The 25,910-nt window shown below is 40.3% G+C and overlaps 1 protein-coding gene across 9 annotated transcripts in view; it reads right to left on the minus strand.

The window, feature by feature from the left end:
- Positions 1-25,910, minus strand: part of ENOX1 (ecto-NOX disulfide-thiol exchanger 1) — a 365,454-nt gene that overhangs the window by 131,098 nt on the left and 208,446 nt on the right. For 8 of the 9 annotated variants that reach the window (XM_052664577.1, XM_052664568.1, XM_052664573.1 and 5 more), the window contains 2 exons: positions 7,996-8,131; positions 7,035-7,172 (listed from right to left, as the gene is read on the minus strand). In XM_052664577.1, coding sequence (XP_052520537.1) covers positions 7,035-7,172; positions 7,996-8,005 — 148 coding nt within the window. In that variant the 5' untranslated portion in view covers positions 8,006-8,131. Of the gene's footprint in view, positions 1-7,034; positions 7,173-7,995; positions 8,132-24,725; positions 24,837-25,910 lie in introns of those variants that run through there. The other variant, XM_052664576.1, reaches the window with a different exon arrangement.

A 25,910-nucleotide genomic window follows, 5' to 3' on the forward strand; every position in this document is an offset into this window, starting at 1 on the left:
GGTATTCACACCTCATCTTTGATTAGTTAAAATGGTCAATTTTACTCTTTGTGTTGATTTCCACCTACAATATCTCAGTTTTCCCATAAGAGAGCTAAATCATGTAGAGGTTATGCTGGATACCCCATGTTGGCCATGGAGCCTTAGGTCCTTGGATAGGGCATGATGTGTGAGAACGGGAAGTGCTGTTAAAGAGCTGTGCTCCAACAGAAGTGAACAGTCAACAGCAAACAGTTTCAGGCTCCTGGCTTACTTTCTGCTTTGGGATGTTCATAATTACTCATGGGTATTTTTGTCTAGAATAAATAAACACACGGAAAAATGGTGGGAAAGGAGGCTTTTCAAACTCAGAAAAAAAGATGGGAAAAACTTCTACAGAAATGAAATATTCCAATGTTATTTCACTGGAACTTCAAATAAAAACTGGCAGAATAGATTTTTTTTTTGGCAGTTGCTACAAGAAAAACAAACAATTATCCAAACAATATCGCATGAATCGTAAATGTCGTTTGGGATTTCGAAAGAGTTAATAGGAGTTACACCAAATAGTAATCAGTTAGTTTTCCTGAACTGTTGAGTGGACACGGACAAAAGTATAGGAACAAATTCTGTAACCAAAAAGAATATTCCAACCAGAACACAGCACAAGGCTTTTACTTAGCATTCATCTCTATGGGCCCCTGCTCACCTCCCGTGTCTTTACTTAGGACAATCTGTCCCTCAGATGATGATAAAAAAGCACTATTTATCTTTAAGCACCAAGAAGATTTTAATCACTATCTTCATTCTTGGCCTTAATTAAGGTCTAATATAGAGTAGGCACTTGAATGACCTAAGAGGCACACTTCACCCAGAGTAGTGTGTCAAAGGCTCTTAGAGTTTCTGCCACATTTTCTCTGGACGTTGAATATTTCTCTCCATTTTCTGTTGCAACCTGACTGTGTTTATTCCTAGCCCTTTAATGTCCCCTGGTGTGAAGTCTCCTTGAGTAACACTCACATGATAGAAGGTGTGATTAACTCTGCAGGTACTTTTCAGGTCAATGAAAGAAAACCTACCTGCTACACTAATATGTAATATTTCCTTAGAGATGTTCCCAGTGGACCTACGTACTGCAATTCCCACTTTACCTATACTCTTTCACTCTTCCTGTTCCCATGTCTTGACAATGGAAAAACACAGTTTTATTTGGGTACAGACTCTAATCCTTCAGAGTATGTTTCACACCTCTTTAATTATTCTGATTGGTCATTCAGATAATTCAAATAGTAAATGCTTTCCTTTTCACTGAAATACAAGGTCTCTGTAGTTAAGACTGTAAAATTAAAGTAGAGGAAGGGATTAGAATACAGTTAGAGAAAATATGTAGCTTTCTTCAGAGTATGCCATGTTACATTTCTCTGTCTTTATAGGCTTGCCTATTAATGAAGAAGAACTCATAAAACATGTTTGGAAGACATTATGTCTGAAAAAAGAAAAAAGTCTTCTGAAGATCTTGTAACTTCAAGGGTTTTGCAAAACCTATAGGACACTCTGAAAACATACTAAGATTTCTTATTTTTTCTTTTGCTACACTGCTGTGCCACTGCGCAGCTGAGTTAGGCTACAGGAGAGTGCCTTCACCAGCTGCTGTCTGCCTAGAAGCTTAAATCCAGAGTGTGCTATTCAACAATAGTAGATGATCAAGCTCTTTCCCTCCCCCCCCCCCCAAAAATGACAAAATCTTCAGGTCATAGAACAAATGTATTACTTCAAAACTTTTATGGGTGACCCTGTAAGCAATAAATAGGAGCTCAATATTCATTACAGAAGAGGAATCTGTGTTTTATTAGGCTTGTCTTGGAAGTTTCAAGTTACGTGTTTATCGATGAACTGGTCCAGTGCCTTAGCAATGACGTGTGGAAAAGGAAAACCACTGTGTAATGGGACAACTTAAGTAAAGCAAAAAGAGGTTGCCCACACATGTATCAGTGTCTCCAGTCCTTCAGTAGTGGAGATGCTACTTAAGAAGTATACGCACAAGATTTGGCAGTATCTTCTGGCCAGCTGACTTCTTAAAGACTTCAGCGCTGTTTACTGTACAGCCTCTCTTCTGAGCATAATCAAATACAACTTGATTACCTACAAGATTTGATTGTGTTTCATTGATGTTACAAAAATGGTGCCAAATCAGAACAATGAGGAATTTGTTTACAGTTTTAGTCAGAATGCAATGATATGTAGAAGACCATAATTCATTGAGCATGCCTCATTTATTCTATGGTAGAAAGCCAGTGAAGCCTATCAGGTTTTTCCATAGCTGAAGCAGAATGGTGAAGGAATTATTAAGCCTCACACCACCCTTTATTTTTCTAAAATAATTCTTGGGTATTCTCCACTCCAACTCTAATGCGTGGGAATTAGTGATCTCTTGAGCCCCTGAAGTGAGTAGAAGAAGGAAATGCTGGTTAGCCCTTTTCTACGTCCATCACACTGAAAAATGCTAGTGACTAATTGTAAACTGAGTATAGTGTTTGCTTTTTGTTACAGTCTTAATTTTTTGGGAAAGAGATAGTCTGAATATTATGTTTCCAAAGATCTGGAGGTCTTAAGCTTATAAAATTATGGGAGGGATATTTAGCCTACTGTTTTAGGATTTAAAAGTCTAGATTGATATTTCCTGATTTCTTGTGTTATCAAGATCTACTTCTGGGGTTACAACTTCAGGATTGCACACACTTATTGTCACAGGTGCTGCATCCATAAGTGAAGTTTTGCTGAGTTATAACTTGATTTAGACATACAGCTTCTAGTTTGGAGAATCCTGCTCCATGTATTAATGATTAAGAGAAGGGCCCAGTGGAGGAAAAAGCACTTTGGTGCTGACTTGCCTTTTACATCTCCCTGTTTAGTATCAGCTACTCAGCACTGTCAGAAGCACAATCCTGAACGAGGTGATCTGATTGAAGCTGACAGTTCCTATGTTCCACTGAAATCAGGTCAAAAGACAAGTGTGTGGGGAAAGAAATGACAAATGGAAAAACAGAATGGTTGATGTAAGTGTCTAATATTTCACAACCTCCAGTGTCTAAAAGACATACGCCTGAGGCCACTAAAGTGGTGCACAGGTTTCCTGTACTTATTGGTAAGAGGAATGTTAGGCTTCAAAGCTTACTAGCCTCCAATTTCACTAGGAGTTTGTAGAACTGGTCAAAGTATAACTTCAGCAAAAACAATACTGGAGACCACTGAAAATTTAATATCCTAAGGGTGAAGCATGTTGGCTGGACTCGCACGAATGATGTTGCCTTAATAATTACCCATTGGTAAGTAGAAGGCATCAGCTTTCAGGCATACCCTTGACTTGTAAGCAGAAATATAACTTTCACCTTGGATGTCTGCACTTCAAGTTTGTTATTTCTTTTTTTTTTCTGCAAGAGTACAAACAACCAGCACAGAGGACAGCCTTAAGCAACTCTAGAATTACCACTTAGGTACCATTTGTTTGCACTGGTGAACTTTTTAATTTATATAATCTTTGATCAACAAATGTTTAAGTCCTATAAGTCACTCTGGAAGAAAAGCATCTCAGAATTGCTTTATGTTTTCCAGTTTATGTTTTGCAGTGGCTCATTAGTGTAAGGAAAACCAAACCGAATTGGAAAGTAAATCATGTTTTCGGGCCAAACGTCATCATTTAGAATACAGGTGACCTGATGCCATTTGCTGAAACAAAAGACAGCAAAAGGACACTAAATTCAGCAGTGCCAGAACTGCCTTTAAAAAGTCCTGATGTGAAAGCAAAATAAAACAGCCTCAGTCGGCCATAGGTCACTAAGCTTTTCTGCTATTCCTAAAATATAACAGAGCAGCAGACTTAAACACAGTTGAAAGATGTGCTTGAATCAGAGCTGCTGATGGCACAAGGTACATTCATATCTCAAAACCACGGAGTACAAACTACCCTTCTCCTATCGCCTGGACATGTTTCTCAAAGTTCCAGAGTGGTGAAAACTGCAATTTTAAGGCCTGCCTAACTCAGAAGCAGTTTAGCAGATTGTGTCCAACCTTTCCAGAAAATTCTTACCTCTGGGAGAAGACTAGAACACTTAGGTCCAATAGGCAATTTTTTGGAAAAATTTGTAACCTGCTGAAGGAGGGGGTTTACAATGAAAGTGCTTCTCAGCCAAGGCCATTCCACGTCAGTCTTTAGCACTTTCACTAATGCACTACTAAACTACAGTTTATCATATGAATTGTGTATATATTTTGTATAAATGTATACTTTAGCTTACATGCAATACAGTAGCTAAATATTGTGGAAGAAGATGAGCTTTATGAAAAACAAGAAGTGCAAGCAGGCTACACATTGAAATAGAAGAGATATTATACACCTATTAACAAGAATACATCTTCACAAATGAAAGGCTCTGGCATTTTCTCAGATCAAAAATCCAATTTTACAGTAGTGGGAGATAAGGAATTGAATAGAGTACAGATATCATCTAAACTGATATTAAAAGGTTAGCAGTGCTTAAAATTGATTAGTTACCCAGAACAGACAGCCTACATCACAGACTGCAGGAAGAGCATCGGACAGATGTTTCAGAAGCTTTATTATTAATGTTAACAAATTCTCAGGCTGGGCAAGAGCTTCACAGCTTGTAAAGCGGGTAGTACAACTCTGTTATGATGCAGGCATCCCAGTATGTTACACAGCAGCAAAGTTAACGTCAGTTGAAAAAAAAAAAAGAGCAAAAATCCACAAACAGACTTAGTAGATCATATGGCCTCCATACGTAGGGGATGAAAATTGCTCTGCCATTTAGGAATCAGGAACCAGGCTTGGAGGAAGAAAGGCTGTGAATGAAGGAGAGCTTTGGAAATTGAAATATCACAGAATTAAGAGACATGTCAGGGAATGGATGAGTGCAATACCCTGAATTTCAGACTACAGAAGGTTATAAAGGCACGCACAGAGAAGATCACACACTCTCCAAGATCATTTTAAACTATTTATTGCTTTCCTAACAGTCTCCAAGGCAGGAAAATAAAATAATAAAATAAAAATACTTATTTTTAAAGGCAGAGAAAAAGTTAGTGCTGGGACATGGGTGTTTCATTTTAATCTCTGAGAAATGTCATAGATGACAGTAAAAACAGCAAAATGTGACTGCTGTGGGAGATTATTTCATTGCTAGGATTAATAACAATGAAAAAAATGAAAAAAAAGTCAGGAATAGCTGAGGAGTAGTTTGATATTTGGTCTAACATGGTGATGGAAACTGTTGCTGAATGTAGGTGCAGTAAATATATTTATCAATATATCAAAGCAGAAAAAGTCCATAAGTCTTTTCATGGTAAATTGTGGTGAAAATTATGGATTTGCCATGATGAAAATGTGTCAAAAACTTATGAATCATGGGGAAACATAATGAAATGTCAAAGCACCTATTTACCTTGAAAAATACAAGAGAGTCTCAAAGAAAGGAAAGGAAAGGGAAAGGGAAAGCAGGAATTATTTCTGTAGAGAAAATAGGTAGCACTTCACTGATTAATATTTATTACTTATGGCACCTTCCATATATTCAATATGCTGAACAAATACCAGCTGACCTGTACAACACTCCTACAATACATAATATGCAAATTATGAAAATTACAGCAGGGAGCTGGCAATGAAATAAAATCCATGGGATCCTCCCTGATGGGGAAAAGCACTGCAACGGAGACAAGGCTGCCTTGTAGGGACTGCATAGTGCACCTGAGGACAAAACTTCCACCAAAAATGGGGAGACAGAGGAAGAAGGCAAGACAAAAAGGTGGGCAAATTCCATGGGGCATGCAACTGAGATACTTGTACACGGGTTGAGGAGCCACCACCACTCCCTAGCACACAGGAATGGACAGCAGGGGAGGCAGGTGCTGACAGCTCTGCTTGTTGACTTTTATCAGGAGAATGGGGTTAAAGAATCAGCTGATGGCCTCCAGAGGCTAAATTCTCTGTTTGAGAATCTTCCATTATAAATCAACTTTCGTGCAGCTTAGTTCACCCGCCTGTAAAATGGGTAATTCAGAGCCAGACCATCAGCTGCAAACTGGCATAGCTTCATGCTGTTCCAAGTTCCAGAAGGGGACATATTTGGCCAAAATAAAACCTCTCACATCCCTGGTGAGGCCAACACAGTGATTTAGATACAGCTTACCACCTCCACATCTACATGGATGGGTGCAGATGTGACAGGAGGCTGCTCTGATCCAGATGTTGCCCTGCTCTTCTTAAGCTAAGGATGCAGTTTCCAGGGGGGATCTGTCATATATCTGGCTGGTGGCTTGTGTCTGTGGGGCACCCATCCATACAAAAATTATTTCTCTACCTCACAGGAGCAATGTAGTTTAATTAATCCCACCCAATTAGTCCTCTACTGCTGGCAGTGAAGTCTGATGATGCCTAGATGCGTCTGTGAAACACTGCTGATTCTGAAATACTATTTTTATTGTTTTTAGAATGAGTTCATTCTCTACAATGCTTCCCCAAACTGTAAGTGAAATATCAAAATCAAACAAGAACAACCTATTGAAATTCACTTTGTGACTCCATAAGTAAATAAGTGCACACCTGTTGGGAAAGTTTTGCTTTACTAATATTAATTGAGTGAATGGGCTACATAATTTTCTACCCAATTAACGTAACTTCAAAATCCTTCTCCAGTCAGGAAGTCCCAGACCATGGCGTGCCTTAGCAGAACATAAAAAAATCCTGCTTGAATGAAGAAACAGATTTTATATGACCCTGATTCTGATCTTGACCCAGAATGAGGATCGATGTCTAATTTTGCCAGAGTTCTGGCTTTTCCACAAGGTTAAAATATGGTATAGATTTTACAACTACTACAAGAAGAGACTACTACACTGTATGCAATATTAATCATAGACAGTGTTTTCAGAATATGAAAAATAAATATAGCCTCAAAAATAATTCCAGATATTTTAAAAGAAGGCAAAGAGTCCATAGATTTTTGCAACAGACCTCTTCAATACAAAAAAAGTCTTACCTGTCACAAGCTGTTGTCCAGCTAGACCTACTGGAACCATCCCCAGGTTATTCATAGCTGTGGCCCAAGCTGTTGGATCAGTGACTGACATGTTCAGTTGCGTGGTATCTATAGCTATACTTCCCAAACCATCAGCTGCTGCGGGAGAAGAAACACATCAATGTGACAGCATTTTTAACAAAGCGTTCAATGAAAATGAGATATCACCATTCTTTTGTTTCTTAATTATAGTTCACCTTTCAGAAGTTTCAGACAATAGTGCTTGGCAAATCATAAAGATATTAGAAACATTCAACAGGCACAGAATGAAACATGAATGGTTCAAGCTGATTATATGGAACACTTTTTCACCAGGAGGAGAGTCGAGTGGTGGAACAAGCTTAACAGCCACCAACCTTTGTAGCTTTTGGGCCAAAACTTGATAAAGCCCTGAGCAATTGGTCTGATCCTACAGCCAGCTTTGCTCTGAGCAGAAGGTTGTACTGGAGACCTCCTGAGATCCCTCCTGCGCTGGATGAATTATCCTGTAGTCTTCCAATATAATTTGACTATATATAATCTGTGGTAAACTGTCAGAAAACTGAGGACCAAACACATGTGAAAGAAAAACCTATTTTCCATGAGATGCAATTTTATAGAGAATTTAAGAATATTTTAGCTCTGAATTAAAAAGAGGTCAAAGACAATGAATTCACCGTGGGAAACATCAAGTTTTGTTATGAACTATGATTCTATGATTCTGTGAAAACAAGAAAATTAACATTCATATGGTCAAAATCGACTGCCCAGGTTATGAATTCCTGGGTTAGTGAAGGAAGAGAAGGTCTGATAGCTAAGGGAGGGTACCCTCCTGATTGTAAATCTCCAGGCACAAGGACTGATTTGTGCATCTCCCTCATCACAATGAACTCAGTTCATTCCCACTATTTTCTTACAACCTATGCAGATCTGAGACACTTACCAGCAGCCATCGCTTTTTCACCAGTTCCTTTTGTTCCCGTTAGACTTCTTCAGCTAGCAATAATTTGCTACTGTCTTAGCAGCATCTTGAGATGGGATGTCATCGAACTCAGGGCCCACATACAGCTCATTAGGCTCTGAAAGAGAAAAGATAAAATCAGCCACCGAGTGCCACAACCAGAACATGGTTGTAGAACAACAAACCGCTCTGGGAAACCAACACACAATGCTCCTGCTCATGTGCACCAGGCACCAGCCCCAGGCTTCCTGCACGCACTTCAGAGAGGAGTTTCAATGAACGCTCACCCTCACCCACTGAGCAAACAGTGCCACGCAGGAACCTGACAAAACGTTTGCCTCTGACTGAAAAGCTCTTCAGAAATTTGGTCTTATCAGCAGCTACACAGCCTCCTCAGCACGAAGGCATCAGCTGAAAGAATGTATTTTAAGTGATAAAAATGTGATTTTTTTTTCTCTTTAACTGTTAACAATTAACAAGGAAATAGTCTCCTGCTCTGAAATGAAAAGTAAAAGAAATCCTGCACTGACTTTCAGAACGGAGCACGCAGAGATGTGAAAATGTAAGAAAGCTTAGGTGAGCTGAGGATGATGCTGGCTCCTTGACTAGCAGTGTATCTTTGCCTCACAAAAGGTAGGGAGCTTGAGGTGGGAGTGGACCATCTGCTTCCAGCTAAAATGTGCTGCTTCCACCAGGTAGCTGTATTTTACGTAATGGTTACTTTTTGCTCTTGCTGCTGTTTGCAAAGCTTGTCACATCAGAGCAATGGACATTACAAGGGAGGCTGGAGAGAGGACGAGGTGTGACCCAAAGCTGTGAGCTGACAGCACTACAGTAGAAGGAAGAAACACAGCAAGAATGCACAGGTATCCTCATGTCAGGTCTGTGTGCATTAGTTACACCTATCTGTTGGCCAAACTAGGGCTGCACTGTTTTCCTGGCTGTCCAGAAGCCTAAAGGTCTCAGATCTACAGCCTTTGGTACTAGTGAGCACACAGCTCAACTCCTGACCAAGTTTTAGGGCATTCATTAACAGCAGGTAGGTGTCTCTTGTGGCAACAACTGAGTTGTCTTTTCAAAAAGCCCCTGAAAGTTCTTAATTATGGGGTTTCCAATATGCAAACCCCAAGAATTCATCTGTAGAAAAGAAGCAATTAAAGTGATTATGTGGTATTTTAGCTGAGCACCTCCCACGCTTTTCTTTTTTCATGTGATGTGCACAAAGTACAAACTAGAAAGTTCTGTATTGTAGTTCCTTGACACTGTTCCTTGACAAACCACTTCATGGGGACAAGACCACATTAATAGCTGTAAAAGTGAAAAAGGAGCCAGGATCAGACAATGCTGAACTTCTTTTTCTTCTTGTATGTTGTAATTTTCAAATAACCAGCATAGGCCGGAAGCGTTTTGTTCAAATCTACAGTGGGTCTATTTAAAAGTCAATATTTATCAACTCTTATTATTCGAATTTGCAATTCCAATTCTTATTTGATCTCCACTATTCATTATACAGAGTATAAAATAATTTTATGATAAAATTAGCTGCTAAATAACATCTATAAACACCAAAAAACATTGAACGAAAGTCCTCTGCGGGGAACATGATTAGCTTATGTTACTCTTGGCAAGCCACTTGAGATTTATGTCAAGTTTTAAAAACTGGGTGTCTCCTGTTCAGCTCCTTAAATTTGCACTTAGCTCTTTCCACTCAGGCTATAAACTTTTGACTACAAAAAAATCTATTTCAAGGTTAGAGCAGCCTGAATTATTATTTGTCAATAAGATATTTCTCACATGGCACATCCACCTCCTTCCTCTGTGTTAATCATTTGCCAGAATCACAGAATCGTGACTCAAAAAGATATGCTGTGCTCAGGGTGGGTCATCTGCAACCCATGGACCAGACCTTGACTCTGGTGTGGCCCAGGGTGCCCTGTTGCTTTTCTCTTGTGACCAGGAGCCTTGTGCCTTGATGTAGGAAAGAACAGCTCAGAACTGTGATGATATGGTGATGAAATATATTCATACCTTGCCATGGGCTAACTTCTTATCCCCACAATGTGTCCTGAGGTGGGACTGCTACTCCATGGTTTCAGAAGATGACCTGCAGAGCCATCTCATACAGGCATAGATTATTGGGATAAGGGGCAAAATGTGTCGGGTTGTTTCCAACTGTTTTATTGCTTTGTTATGTGTGTGTCGGGTGACATTACGAGGTCTGCTGCCAAATTTCACACTCTCTTCCCCCAAACCCAAACAGAAGCCCTATTAGCTCTCACAGAAATGGGAACTGTCCATAAACACTCTGGGCTAGACAAACACATCTAATGAGGACTAGTAAGTGACTTCTTTTGCATTTGCCTTCTACCAAGTTGTCCACATATTTCAAACTTTGTTATGTTTTCATGAATTAGCTACAGGCATTTCTTAAAGTCCTTACAAAGGACAAGGAAAACAATACCACAAACATGGGATTATTTGTGACTCCCCTATTGTTCTATGCCATCAGCTCTGCCCAATTGGCCATGACAGTCTTTGCTCAGAGTGCTCTCATAGTCTCACTGGATCTGGGCAGCTTTGCTTTCTCCCAGGCCATCAGGGCTGCAGGATCTGGATGCACTGCAGGCTGAACCAGGGGAAAAAAACACAAAGAGCACGTGAGCACCCTAAAGTAGAACTAGTCCTGTCTAACCAACTACTGCTGCAGGCTATTATGTCAGTAAAAGAGAACTGAAAAACAAGCATAAATGGACTTATGAACAATGAATAATCTACAGCAAGCTGCAGGCAGAACTAATCCTACCTCCTGACTGTGAAAACAAACTCACTTAAAGAAAAAAATACTAACTGTGAAGATCTCTTCCACCAACAACACACAGATTACATTAACAGAGAGCAACATAATACAACTAAAATAACCTTACAGACACCTTATTTAGTTTAGCTTCTGTTAAGAAACTTCTGAAAATCCTATGGGGGAACAGGGGTTCATTTACATTTAAAATAAAATTGGCATTGGGCTAATTTCAGCATTTCTTCATATAGCCCAGATGCTGTACTTTTATATTCTTCATGACGCAGGAAACAAAACAAGCCAAAGAAACAAATAAACAAACACTCTAGGTCATACAAAGAGTAAGTGATGTACAAAGAGTAAGTACATGCTAGGAAATACATCTGCTAGTGAAGATTCTTGCTTTCTTAAAAACAAAAGAAATCACTATGACAGTTGTTAAATGAGAAAGAGAGTGCAAGTTTATGCAGCCACTCTCTGTGAGGTATTAATCAATCAGGTATTAATCAACACCATCTTCCTTACATCACACTTTTAGACAGCCTTCTTAATCTATAAATCATTAGGAGTCCTGTGGGAATTAATGACACTAAGATATATGTGAAAGAAATCTGTTTTCCTAAATACATGTGTGTGGGAGCAACTCTATTCCGTGGAGTAACTTGAAAAAGCAAATAAAGCCAAAATCCTCACTTACAGGAGAAAATGTGTAAAGTCTTCTGTGTGCTTAAGGTTCAGAGGTGGCAGGGGCATTCCTATAAACTTTTCTTCTTGAAACCTTCTGATTAACAGATTTCTAATGCAAAACACTGTAAAATGATTCCCAGGAATGCTTTTTGTGGCCTCTCTTTTTGCAGATGCAGTGCAAGTACCTTGGATGGTAGATTTTGTGAGACATTTAGACTTTCCTCAGACAGGTTGTCAGGAAGATAAAGCACTCTCAAGTCCATACCAATGAGCACTTCTCAGTCATAGCAGTCATAGCAGATTGCACTTAGTACGCATATTTTATACCAGGCAATTAAATGCAATTACCCAAATGAATACAGAAGTCGGTTATATATTGTGCATCAATTATCACAGGCGATGAATGCTGTGAGACAAAGAAATTAACACAACATAAAACTAATTCAATAACACAGCAGATTGCTAAGTTAAAATCCTACCCTTTAGATATCCATAACACCACAGAAAATGAATTACGACATGGAGTGAAGCTGATTAAATGCACCATGCTAACGAGGCTATGTGGAGTGCTGGGTGAGAGGACAGCCCCAGGATGCATGGAGGAGGTTCTGCGTACTGCTCTGACACCGACCTGCTTGGTGACTTTGAGTCATTTTGCCTCTTTGTCTCATTTTAGTGACCACTAAAACCTTCAAGGAAAAGTCTGATCCCATCAACCTTTTGAAACCTGAGTCTACAAGCTGCAAAGACATTAAATAATACTGGTGCCAGTTCTCAAGACAATGCACATGGACAGCAGTGATGTGGTACCTTGTTATATCTGGCAAGTTTTTCACTTCTTACAAGAACATGTGCAAAACGTTTGTTGCTGCTGACTGTGATTCATAGGACATGGTCATAACGTTGGTCACACTCCACCTGACCTGTCAAAGTACAGGCCATTTAGGCTAGCTCCAGCTGTATGCTAAAATACATTAAGTGTTTGTGCTGGAACATCCCTGTATCACTTCTAGAGATGCTGAAAGGACTCCCAGTAGAGAACAAAGAAAAATGAAGACAAGATAGGCAAGGATTTGATGAGAATCCTTGTTCACATCCTCCTGACCATTTCTGGGTGAAGAACACTGTGGGTAGTAGCAATGAACGTGATATGTTTTTAGCATGGTTATCCTGCCTGGAGTGCATGCAAAGAAAGAACATATCCAATGTGACTCTAAAGATGGCTTTAAAAGAATCATAGAATCACAAAATAATTTGAATTGGAAGAGAATTTTAAAGGCCATCTGGTCCAACTTCCCTTGCAGTGAACAGGGACACCTGCAGCTAGATTAGGTTCTCAGAGCCTCCTCCAGCCTGACCTAGAATGCCTCCAGGGACAGAGCATCCACCACCTCTCTGGGCAACCTATGCCAATGCTTTACCTATGACGTTGCACATGCATCATATGACAAAGGGGAATTGTCTCACGTTTTTGCATGGTTAATGATATTTTAAGAGATAAAAAAAACCTTCTCCTAAATTCCAAACTGAAGGAGAAGAGTCTTCAGGCTAAAATTTGAGTGAAGCATTTACAAATCCAATAAATAAAATAGGTGAGGTATCAGAACATTTTGGAAGATGTCTTATTTTCTGGGATGCAGCCCTAACTTAGGTAGATAATGTGTTCTCCAACCTTCTGCAGCTCAATCAGAGAAAGGTCAGTTGTTTTCCAGTGTTTCCAGTTAGTCACCTTATTTATCTGGCTTTGTCAGTCAGTCTTCCTCCTAAAATTCCTCCTATGATTTCCTAAAATCCTCCAGTGATTTCCGTGATTCAAACCAAAAGCAAAGACTGATTTTGCAGGAATTGGCACTTTCCTTAACAGAACAGCTTTATTAGATACAAGTCAGTGAAAATAAGCATGGTCCTACCCTTAGTACCTAAATGGGATCCTGGCTATGTGTTCACTTACATAATACTTCAGATTTTTTGTACTGTGAATGAATTGTAACACCTATGCTCATTCTAGATTGTGCCACTAAAAAACAACACTGTCATCTTATAAACTTACAAAACATATCCTGTGGCATTAGAGATTTCACTTTTCAATATGTAACACCAGATATGTATGTTTTGACATGTTTACAAAGGATCCTCTCCACCAATTCTCACTGAAAAACAGTTAATGGGTAAATCATGGCTATAGTGATAAGACTATGACAACTTAGAGAAAATAATATACTTACAGTTTAAATTCAACAAATCTAATGTGCACAAAACATTTTCTGTAAGAACAGCTCGTCCAACATGCTGCATTACTAAATCCTCTGCCCCAGCGCTTTTTGAAGATAATACATAGAATGCACAAAACCCAGATTTCCCTTGGAAAGCAGAACACTGAGATATTTCAATAGTAAAAAAAATTAAAACAGAAGTCTCCTAGATAAACAGGTGTGCTATCACAATGCTTGTTGAAGGTCACCCAGTAATATTTCATGCTAAACCCCGATCTTCACTGGCATCACAGAGCAAAGTCTTAGCAAGTTATAAACACACTTTCTCTTTTGTGTACTTAAGCAGCTGCAGTCTGAACATGCTGAAGTCTATAAATAACAGAATCTGGAGGCACATTAAGCAAAGCATTATAGAAGTCCAGCTTAGTGATAAAAAAGCATATGCAGTACCGAAATCATCTGGATGAAAAAAAAGAGAAAGCAACTTCTCTAGCTCACAGTGCAGGCATAGCCATCATAAACGCAAGTCTGATTACTACTCAAACACAAAATGCCATTGTGAATTGCTGATTGTGCCTCCATCTCTCACTCTGTCTGATTTGAAAATGTGAATCACTTGCTTCACATTTAAGAGGACAGTTGCCTCTAAAACCAATGTTTCCTTATCCATTTTGCATTTTAAGAATTTATTATGGCAAATAAAATATTTTAATTACTAACAACAATATTTTAAAATTAGTCCTTGTATCATTCTCTTTTCTACTAAATGCCATCACCTGCTTTAGCAGCGTGACATCCCACCACTGCACTTCAGACAGAAGGCATCCAAAGCATGTCTTGAGCAAACAGACTTCAGTAATTTTGTAGGACGGCTGAATACTAAAATCACGGAATTGCAGTAGTTGGAAAGGACCTCAAGAAATCACTGAGTCCAACCCCCTGCTAAAGCAGGTACCCTACAATAGGTCACACAGGTAGGCATCCAGATGGGTCTTGAATATCTCCACAGAAAGAAACTCCACCATTTCTCTGGGCAACCTGATCCAGTGCTCCGTCACCTTTACTATAAATAAGAAGTCTCCTGTATGTTTGCCTGAAACCTCCTGTGTTCAAGTTTTAGGCAATTAGTCCTTGTTCTGTTTGAGCCTCGTCTCATCCATTTGCCTCCTATCTCCCTTCAGATATTTATAGACATTAATCAGATCCTCCCTTAGTTTTCTAACCTGAAGAGACCCAGGTTACTCAGCTTTTCTTCATACAGGAGATGCTCCATGCCCTTTATCATCTTTGTGGCCCTCTACTGGACTCTTCCTAGGAGATCCCTGTCTGTTTTGAACACAGTACTCTAAACGTGGCCTCACTAGGGCAGAGTAGAAGAGGAGGATCGCCTCTCTCAACCTGCTGGCCACATTCTTATGCTCCCCAGGATATCATTGGTCTTCTTGGCCACTGCTGACTCACGGTCAACCTGTTGTCCATTGAAACACACAGTCCATCCCTCTCTAGTAGGTCATCCCCTAACCTGTACTGAAGCATATGGTTATTCCCCTCCAGGTCCCAGAATGCCTCCTTGATGTCACAAGGCACCTGGAGCAGTCATTGTACATGCACTACACACGCTGTTTCTTCTCTCTTTGGGCTTGATGGAACACCTACACAAATGTGCCAAACATCACATTCCTTTTCCACTCTAGCCTCCTACCTGGTACTTAACTAATGCTACTTCAGGCAGGTGCAATACAAAGGGCTGTTTTACTAAAAAAAGAAATTCAGGAAGAGGAAAAAATGGAAAAACTCTGGGATGCCCTTCCAGGAAGAACACTGTAACTTACTCTCATGCCACCTCCTGAAAACGGGCAGTTTGATGGGTAAGCCCTACCTGTGAAAGGCTTCCAAGGATGGCATCACACAGTCCACCAGAGTGAGGCAGGAAATCCTTGATATTGAATTTCCAAATGGAAAAATGCTGCTCTCCGAGCACAAGAAGACCAGAAGACAGTTGAGTTTCATATGGCAATATTATGTATGGAAAATCTATTTTAAGTAACTTTTTAAAAGTTTCTAGAACACATTCATTATCATTTTTCTTTTCCTCCACAGGCTGTATAATTCAACTCCTGTCTTCTCAGGCAGTTTCATGGAAAAAAATATCCTTGTCAATCAAAGCATTTTCATATTTTTTTAAATATGCTTTTATTGTTGCACCAAATTGTGACAAAAGTTAACATCTGAATGTTCTTGCTTAAGTGCCTGGGGTGACCTGCAGAGCACTTTTGTACAACGTAATAAAGCAATCAATATTTTATGTAAGACCACCACACATTCTCTCAGTGACATGCTAAGTGAAACGCTGGAAGAGAGGTTTAGCCTTGTTTTGTTAGTTCTAATTCAAGGTTTCAGGTGATAAATTCTTCTTACTAGAAAAACAACTATCTCTTCTATCAAACTATATCTTTCCTCTCTCCAAAAGCAGCCATCATTACTTAGAACATCACACTCAGGATCTTTTTTTCCAACTATAAACTCTGAATTGTGCTCCCTGGTCTCATTTATCTTGTATTCCTTCCACTCCTCTTTGTGTGTTGCCTGTTCTTCTCCATTTACCTCAGAATTTTCCTCTTTGATTTGCCTTGATTTCTTCTTTTTGTTTGTTTCCACCCATTGAGTTCATGCTTTGCCTTATAACAAAGGCACGTTTCTTGCCCAAGTCTGCCCTGGGACATTCCCTCATCCAAATATCTCTTCGCTATGCAGGATCAGTATAATCCATTACACTGCTGTTTCAGTTACAGAAGGAAGGATTAATCTCACCGTGTCTGGGGCCCTGGGCAGCCTGGTCTAGTATTAGATGTGGATGTTGGTGGCCCTGCCTGCAGCATAGGGGTTGGAGTTTGATGACCCTTGAGGTCTCTTCCAGCCAAAGCCATTCTATGATTTTATGATTCTATGTCTATACAAATGTCTACATCTCTACTTTCCTAACACCACCAATTCCAACAGTAAGAACCAGGTGTCCTGATTCAGGCACCTACCTCACCATGCAGTGAAACACACTTCAGAGATGCTCCTCTCCCTTTTTGTCTAGAAACTTACACTTTAGCTTTGAGTATGGATATTTGCTTCAGACACCCATTGGTCAGATACCAATGAGATAAGAGGATCTGGGTCAAGCAGGACTCAGCCCCAAGGGACACAACTCCTGCTCCCATCCTTTGCCTGTCTGGTAAGTCCAGCACAGTGAGGCTCAGGAGAACAGAAATCATGAGTCAGCAAGCAGAAAACATGAGAAAGTCCCTATATATAGACACATACATATATTTAGAGAGAGAGATGACTTTCTGATTTTTTTCCTGCCTGTCCCCAGTGAATATGCCAACACATGACTATCAGTGTTTGACAACGGGAACTGCCCACTCATACACACTTCCTACTACTGTGTTGTCCTACATCTGTCTGTTCTCTGGAGAGAGAACTCATTCTGCCCCTTTTCTTCCTACTTGCAAATGAATCCTACCTCCTCAGCCCTATTTCTTTCTCTGACACTTAACTTCTTTGCACCTCACAGCTCCCATCTTAAAAATCAGTGTGTGATCACACACCCCTTTCAGCAACCAGGGTCCCCTTATTTACAGACATCAGCCTCAATCAGGCAGCAAATGGCTTTATCTTTTGTTTTGGAGCAGCACTCCTCAGTGAATAGATGGTGACAACAGCTGTGTGGACTTTCACTACGTTCTTTTGCTTCTCCCATCCTGGTTGTTGTAGGTAAATAAGATGAACCAAGAAGGTTTTCCACTTATCTCAGGGTACAGCAGAGCTTCCAGGCTCTTTGTGCTTCCTTGTACCCATTAGCTTTCAGCAGAGGCTGAATTACATTGCAAAGCAGAGCCAGGAATTTCTGCCCATTTTCTGAACAATTATGTGTGGAATCACCAAGAAGTTGGGCTGCAAAAAGAAATATCACGTGCTCTATTTCTGTGGTTTTTTTTCCTCAGGACACTTGGACACCCTCTTCCACTGAGGGAGAGTCAATCCCATATGTAACATGAGATAGGATCAGGAGAACAGCAGCAACTGTGGTAGAATCAAGCTACAAAAAACCACACTGGGAATTTTTTCCTTTGTAACAGGCTGCCTGGGGTGGGGGCAGATGGGGCTCCAGCTGCAGATCATGCTGGGTATGATGGTGCTAAAAGCCCTCCCTCCTGTCAGCTCATTCTGCTGTACCTTTGGTGGCTAACAACCTACTCAACTCCTTTCCCTCAAAATGCTGTCTCATGCATGCTTACCATTTTCAGTTATAAATCTTCAGGGCAGGAAATCATGTGGATTTTCCTTAAGCAGGGCTAAAACCTTCTAGAGCCCTGGCATTCCTTGTTCTGTCACTGGGCTGATTTTGGCTTCAGCCAGGAGCCCCCACAGGAATGCCTGTGAGCCCCAGCTTCATGGGCAAGGCCACTCAACTGCCAGTTTCTACACCTCATGTAGCAGGCTTTCAGCAGTTCAGGCATTTAAGATGCAATTGTGACAAAAAAGCAGGAATACTGATGATGATATCCTCCTCCTCCCCGTGCAAGCCTTCCACCCCTTTCACATTGCTATTAATCCTTAATAAACTCTTCCTTTAATAAACTCACCCTTTTCCAAAGTCTTATGCATTTATCTGTCCTGTCTTATTTGAACTGTGAACTCTTCTGGATAGAGAATTTGCCTTTATCTGTGCTGGCAAAGTATGTTGTAAATTTACTGCAGTATATAAGCATTTTCTAATAACAAGGGCAATAACAACCCATTTACTGTAATACAATATTTCCAGCCTTCCCTGTACAATCAGGGAAGTCTTCCCTGTACAACCCAAAGTCAACAAGAAGACCAAAGGTTTGCAGAAACCTCTAATTGTGAAGCAGAAGCCATGAAGTCGGTGTGTGAAACTTTAGTAAATTAGTTACTTATATTCATAAATAGCATTTGTTGCTGCCGTAAAAATCATTGCAAATTGGCCCTCTGGAAAACATAAAGCAGAATGTAACCAGTGTAAACTAGTAGAACACTGCTTAAGGTGTATTATGAGGGTCACAGATGGCCTGCTAGTTACTTTTTAAACAAATGCAATGTTAGTACTTCCACTGTGACATTATGAATAAAGAATGTGGCCTGTAGCTATGAATATGGTAACTGATGGCTTTGGACTTGTTTGCTTATATTGTCATCCAGCAAATTTCTGCCCCGTGCTCATCTGGGACCAAATCTTTACTTCACCCCTTGAGCCTGCAGGGGACACAGCCAGTGTAGCCAGGGTGCAGCGGGAGGCAGCAGTTCCCCCAGCACAGCTGGATGGCCACTACTCAATAGTCTTTCTATAGCAGCACCAAGCCCTCGTGGCACACACAAGAGGCACTGGGGCAGTGTCCATGCTTTTTCAGTACCATCTCTGCTCATGTGGTTTGTTTTGTTTTAAGCTTAACCAAGGTATCATATTAATCACAGTAACTGTGATGATGCAGGAGATCAAACCAACTGCAGCATAGACTGTCCTTGTTTGTCCAGGTGAAACTATATCAGATGCAAAGAAGCTGCACACAGAGACAAAACCCCATCCTTTGAATTTACTGTCTAGATAGACAACATTTTGTGAGACTGGTGTATTTCTGTCTAAAACACATGGCTTGATTTAGGAGAGCCTGTATGACACTAGTGGCCTTTGACGTGTAAGTGGACAGGTGAAATGACCTCCATGTACCTTCTTGCCTGAAGCTCAGTGCAACAGCAAATAGAGCGGTTTGAATGGGTTCCATTTGTTATTCTTTTAATTGCTCGCTAATAATTCTTTCAGTGGGGAAGAATAATAGTGCCTTCTATCTCTATGTATCTTCTAAAATACCCTAAATTGCAGTTCAACTGAAACAAATGAGGGGTATTCTGTCCTTTAAAAATAGAAAAGCAAGTGGATGAGGATACCATTCCTCATACAGCTCTGCAACAAACTTTGGGAATGTCTTTTAAACTGCCTTTGCCTTGACACCCCCAACCCGTGAAATGGAGTGACAATACTATCTTTACTTTGTTAATTTTGCTTAGTCTGGCTGTTCTGTGCTTATGGGGTATATCCAGCATCACAGGACCATTACCTGTGCCTGCGAATAACACAGGATTGCATTACCTTGAAGAATATTATTTCCTAGAAGCAATTAAGCAAAAGCAAACTAGAACAAACAAACAAGAGATAATGCAGGACATTAGGAAGTATTACTTTTCAGAAAGGGTGGTCGGGCACTGGAATGGGCTGCCCAGGGAGGTGGTGGAGTCACCGACCCTGGGGGTGTTCAAGGAAAGGCTGGATGTTGTGTTGAGGGACATGGTTTAGTAGGAGCTATTGGGAATAGGTGAACGGTTGGACTGGGTGATCTTTTAGGTCTTTTCCAACCTTGGTGATTCTATGATTCTGTATAAATATACACACATATTTAATGGAATCTCTATCTGAATGTGGAGAAAATGGCAAGTTCCCTTTAAAAGAACTTGCAATGAAATTCACACTCTGTCAGGTGTAAATTACAGCCTGTATCTCATCTTGTTCTATCTACAGCCTCTTTCTTAGTCATGCATAGCAGCAGCGTACAAAAATATTTCCCGCATGTGATCAAGCAAGCATGGGCACATAAGATGCAAAGAAAATACGAAACTTTAGAAGAATTGTTTACTGGGATCCTAAAAGAAAATGGAAAGTTTGTAATCACACCCTTTCTCAATCAGATAATTGATTTACAGTAAGGATGCTTGGGAACACAGTTCTAATAGATCTATACAAGTATTTCCCTGAGGAACTTAAAGGGAATAAAAGTAGCTAGAAAGAAATGAAAAAAAAAAAAAAAAAAAAAAAAAAGCCCAGGAAAATTACTGTATTCTGTAATCAGAGACACAGTAGATCACTTGAATTAAATTCTCATTGTAATAGAGCTCAATAGAATAGAGCTCAATAGAATAGCATGGGAGATACGCTTTTCCTATTTTTTTCCCACTGTTTTTATACAATACCTTCTGAATGCATACACTTCTTGACATCTAATAGATAATTATGGGCAAATATATGTATGCCATACCAAAATCTGCAGACAGACAGTTTTATCTGTGCTCCTCTTTGAAGTGGTGAACTCCTCCCTGAGTCCCATGGATTAGTGACATTGCAAAGTGCATCAGTGACACACAGTAAAGCATCACCAGGTTCGGGAAGAGTCACCAGGTGGAGCTGTAGCACATTGCTGCGTTAGTGCATATTTCAGGGTGCAAACAAGATTTCAGCCTTTGTAGAAATGCAAAGTTGTTAATCAGTTAAAATGCAATCACAGAATCATAGAATCACATGAGTTGGAATGGAACCTCTAAAGATCATCTAGTCCAAAGCCCTCGCAATGAACAGACACCTACAGATAGATCAGGTGCTCAAAGCCTCATCCAGACTGACCTTGAATGTGTCCAAGGATGGGGCATCAACCACCTCTCCGGGCAACCTCTTCCATGGCCTCACTATCCTTATAAAAACTTTACCTTACGTCCACTCTAAATCTTCTCTTAGTTTGAATCCATTTCCCCTTGTCCTATCAAAAAAAATGTTGTTACTCTTCTTTAGGACAACTGTGGCTGGCAGAAAGGGGTAAACATATTCAGTACAATTACGTACTCAGGAATGCCTGGGCTAGGAGATTCTCTTTAAGTTGTCAGTTCCCCTTTTCTCAGGAATAGTTTAAAAAGTCTTCATTGATAAGTGACTTACAGACAGATTAGCAGTTTGAGAAGTCTTGATGTGTGCCACAGCTCAGAGCAGAAGCAACAATTTCAAGGTGTTTATCGAAGCACTTCCTCAGGTTACTCAAGTTAAAATTTTGCTTGATAAGTGCATGATTAAAACGGACTCATGTGGTTTCCCAGTGACTGAAGAGATGCCATAGCAGCTACAAGTTGACTATAGATTCTCTGAAGAATATGCAGATAAGCTGCAGATTATTTCATTGTCTCTGATACAGACCTTGCACTTACTAGGATAAAGTGATAAAAATTTTACCCTTGATTTCCTTCTGATCCACATCCGGGCCAGTAAATTACCCTTAGCTAGGGACCATGCATGTTGCTAAGTGGGTTTTATTAGAGGAAAGATCTATATTCTGTCTCATCTCAGTTATACTAAGATTCATGTATGCAGATCCATCACTGAGAATGGCCTGGCCTCTGTTATCATTAATTGAAGCATATTAAGAGACTTGGCAGAAAAAAAAAAATCCAAATTTGAAATGTCAAGAGACAGATCCATCTAGTTTCACATCCTGTTGTTATAATATACCTTAATTACAGTTAATTAGGAGATATTGTTCCTGGTGGAAGAGCATCTGAGGCAGCTTTTGTGGGTGATTAAACACTGAACAGGATCGGATGCATTTGTTGAATGCAGGATCTGTTTATTATGAGTTTACATACATCTCCACCTAGAGTATCGTTTCTGTTGCATAGCAAAACAAAAGAAAGTCACAGGCCAAAAATATTTCCCTTGTTTCATCATGCTTTCAAATTCTCAGCTGTCTTCTTAAATTTTTCTGCTGCTGGCCCCTTAGGACTCTATAGCATGATCCAACTCCCACTGAAGTCAATCAGATCCTTCTCAGTTTGCTTCAGATGAGCCACATCAGATCCAAAATGAACAGCAGGTAGGGAAAGGGGCTGATGGAAAACAACAGTTTATGTATGGACTGTATGTATGTATGGTACATGTATGGACTTCTGGGGAAACACAGTGTGGTTGGACACAATGTCACTGAGGGTTCTGATACCATTTGTAAAAGAGCAATCTTTGATTTGTTGGAGGTGTGTGATTAGCTGGAATCCTTTCCTCGTACGGCACGAAAAACCAAAAGTGGAAATCCAGACTGAATGCATGAGCTCAACTTGTGCTAGCATCAATAAGATTTCTGCACACTCATCGATCTGTGACTGCATGTGACCCTGAAATATGTTTTGCTAGGATGCCTCAGATCATTGCTCATGCCTGGAATAGAAATGACAGGATTGGATTTATCACTGAAAAGTAAGCAGTGCATGTCTTCTGCCTGAAGGTTAACCAATTTAGCATTTGTTTAGTAATCATTTTTTCTCACTTAAAGAAGAAGAAAGAGTAACACTATTGGTTGGATTACACGTAAGAGAGAAAGTCTTGTTTGCTGTAAAATCCATGCATACTGGATTCCAAAACACTCCTTTACTGTGAACGGCAATAACTGTGATAAAACATTTGCTATTTACTCTTTAGTGCAACTAAATTCTTTGGGCAGAGGATATTATTAAAAAAAAACACCCAAAACTACTCTTTTTATGCATTTTTTCCATTCTCAGTGATGGATTTTATCTTTGATATGAGATCCAGCTATTTAACTAGCTCTCACCACTTCTCCCATGAATTGTTTATACAGCAACTTGGCAGCATCATTTGCATATCACAGGAAAGATCCCATTACATGTTCCCAGAGGTGCGGTTTCACCGGCTTTATCACTTTCTGCCACCTATGCATATCCCTGAAGCAGAGTGTCTGGTTAATCCAGAAAGGCATTTCTTGGCTGCCAAAGGTAATTAAACATTAATGGTGCAGCTACAAAACTTTCAGTCACTCAAAACTTATCTCTCCTTTGTCTTCTGTAAATACAATACCTAAAAAAGATATTTATCTTTTCATGCAAATTTTCCTGCCATGAGAAGATCACAGAGTATTGCCCTTACTGTATTCTACTCAGCCGTTGTAGGGTTCACCTGAAATAATTAGACAAGGAACAAAGACACAAAAAAAGAAAAGCTGAAAAGAAAGAAAACCTGTAAGCAGTGTAACTGCAAGAGAAGATCTGAAGACTTGAGTCTGGACATTACATTTCTCTCTGCAGATGGCTGGTCATGACTGATAGGGAGAATGGCTCAAACTGAGGGCTACTTTCTTGGTCATGAAAAGATCATGTTTGAGTGTGCTCTAGATTATCCTTCACCCATTGCATGAAGCATGAAAAAGTGACAGAGAGATAAGTTCCATTCAGAGGAACTCTTATTCCAAGAACGTTCCCAGTAGCACCAAAACCACAGAGGAGCACACAACAGAAAAAAAGAGAAGCAAGATCCACATAGGCACCACAGTAAAACATCTACAAATTTCTCTGCAAAAAGCATTGTTGATGTCTCCCCTGTAGGCAGACTGGCAGACTTGTGCTTTCAAATAGTCAATCAACATGTATTTGGGAGAAACAAACACTGCAGGTACCAAATCCTGTTACCTTTGACACTCCCTGTGCAAATCCATTTTGCGGTAAAAGTCTACATCCATGAAATTTCAGAAATGCAAACTCAGTTGGGGTGAAATTTGGAGTCTGAAGTGTAGCATAGGCTTACTACCAAAGCCACTTCAGAAAGTACTCCAAGGCAACGGGAGTAACGTCCATCAATATCTGCTCCTGCACCTTCCTCCCTAGCAATCTGACAAACACACAAAATCCCTAATGCCACCAAAGGCTGGAAGGTAGAGCAGGGGTTGACTACTAACAGGGTATTGAGTCAGCAGCCTTTGAGTCACAAAGTCAACCTCAGTGCACAGTGATTGAAACCTGTTATCCTCCCACAGCCTGGGACTGTGTTATACAGTGTGATTGCTGGCAGTCACAGTGACAGAGCGATAGGCAGTTTAAGCACAGCTGTCCCCTCAGGTCCAGGGACAGCCTGGTTGGCAGTCAGGAAAATGGGAGCTGCTCCTTCTTGTTTAAAAGAGAGCATTTAGTTTTCAAGCCTGTCAGCATGATCCTTTTTGAACACACTGTGTTTACTGACACGCCACCCCGACATTTTGGTTTAGTAGTACAAAGAGGAAAAAAAAAGAAGAAACAAGAGGTAAGGTTATAAAACCAAATATGATATTTTCTGCATTTCTCCCACTGAGTCCTGGAAGCTCAAAACACCGCAGCGCTGTGTCAGTGCACAAAAACCAAAAAATGGAACTGACCTGGACTTCGTGGTTCAAGTGTGCAGTGGCAGGGATCCCGGTACTGCTTCCAAATTCAACACTCAAATAAACACAGTTGTAGTTTCCTGAAGTGGATGCTTTTAATGCAATCTGAAAGGGGTGAGAGAGAGGGCATGCTCCTGAAGCCTATATTTCTTAGGCAGAAACAACTCTGCCTGGAGAAAGCCAGCTTGTGATGGTTTGCTATTAAGACCGTATGGTAGACAGAGAGCGTCTTTGAGTTCACATACTTAACGCTCAGTGGTGTGTCTGCAGAATGGCAGGAAATAAACAGAGTGAGGTGGGGTTAACCAGAGACCTGCTGGCTAAGACCTACATGCCTAGGAGCAGGAGGAGGGGAGCTGTGAGGTCAGGTGCTGTTTAGTTATTAGGAATCAGCCACAGAGCTGCCAGGCACAGCAATATCTGTCACAACCTGTACCTCTTCCTATCAACATTCCACCACTTCTCCAATCCATTTCCCATTTCATCCCAATTCCCTGTCAAGAAAGAGAAGTGCTGTTCAAGGAGGGAGCAAAGGAGGCATGGGGCAGAATGTGAGCCACCCAGTCCGGATGTGAGGACAACATGAGGGCAGGGAAGGCAGCTCAACATTGCATCTGGAGATACGCAGGGGAAGAAGGAGCAAAGCCAACCTTTAGAAGATCCCATTCAGTAAAAGGATATAGCAAAAATTTGCTGGAAGATCTTCATAAGTGCCTACCTTGGCAGAAATCAGATAGTGGGGAATAGTCTGCTAGCAATCCTCTAAATAACTTTCCTCAGAGAAAGAAATGGGGCACTGTTCCTCCAAACCAACTTTGTAACAGAACTACTGAGAACTTTACTGGGAAAAACCCTTTGTAATGAGTAATCATACTATAAGGCATAGTGTATTGTTGCAGTTGCATACATTTGTTGTGTACAGAGTGTTCATAGATGCTAACCTGGCCAATTTCTTAACTCTTGATACTTGTTTTATGCTTGTAAAATAAAATGGCATCATTCTATCTTAACTGGAAGAGGGAGTACATTTATAAATGGTGTAGAATTACTTGCTAATGCTATTAGATTTTCTGTATCTGCTTATAGAAGGGACAGGAGGGCGATGGATGAAGCTTTCCGTGTAAAACCACAAAGAAGAAAACCAGAAAGAAGGCTTTGTTTTCAGCATGTTTAAATTGT

Source organism: Tympanuchus pallidicinctus, unplaced genomic scaffold, assembly GCF_026119805.1.
Source record: "Tympanuchus pallidicinctus isolate F22 unplaced genomic scaffold, pur_lepc_1.0 scaffold6, whole genome shotgun sequence".
Taxonomy (NCBI): domain Eukaryota; kingdom Metazoa; phylum Chordata; class Aves; order Galliformes; family Phasianidae; genus Tympanuchus; species Tympanuchus pallidicinctus.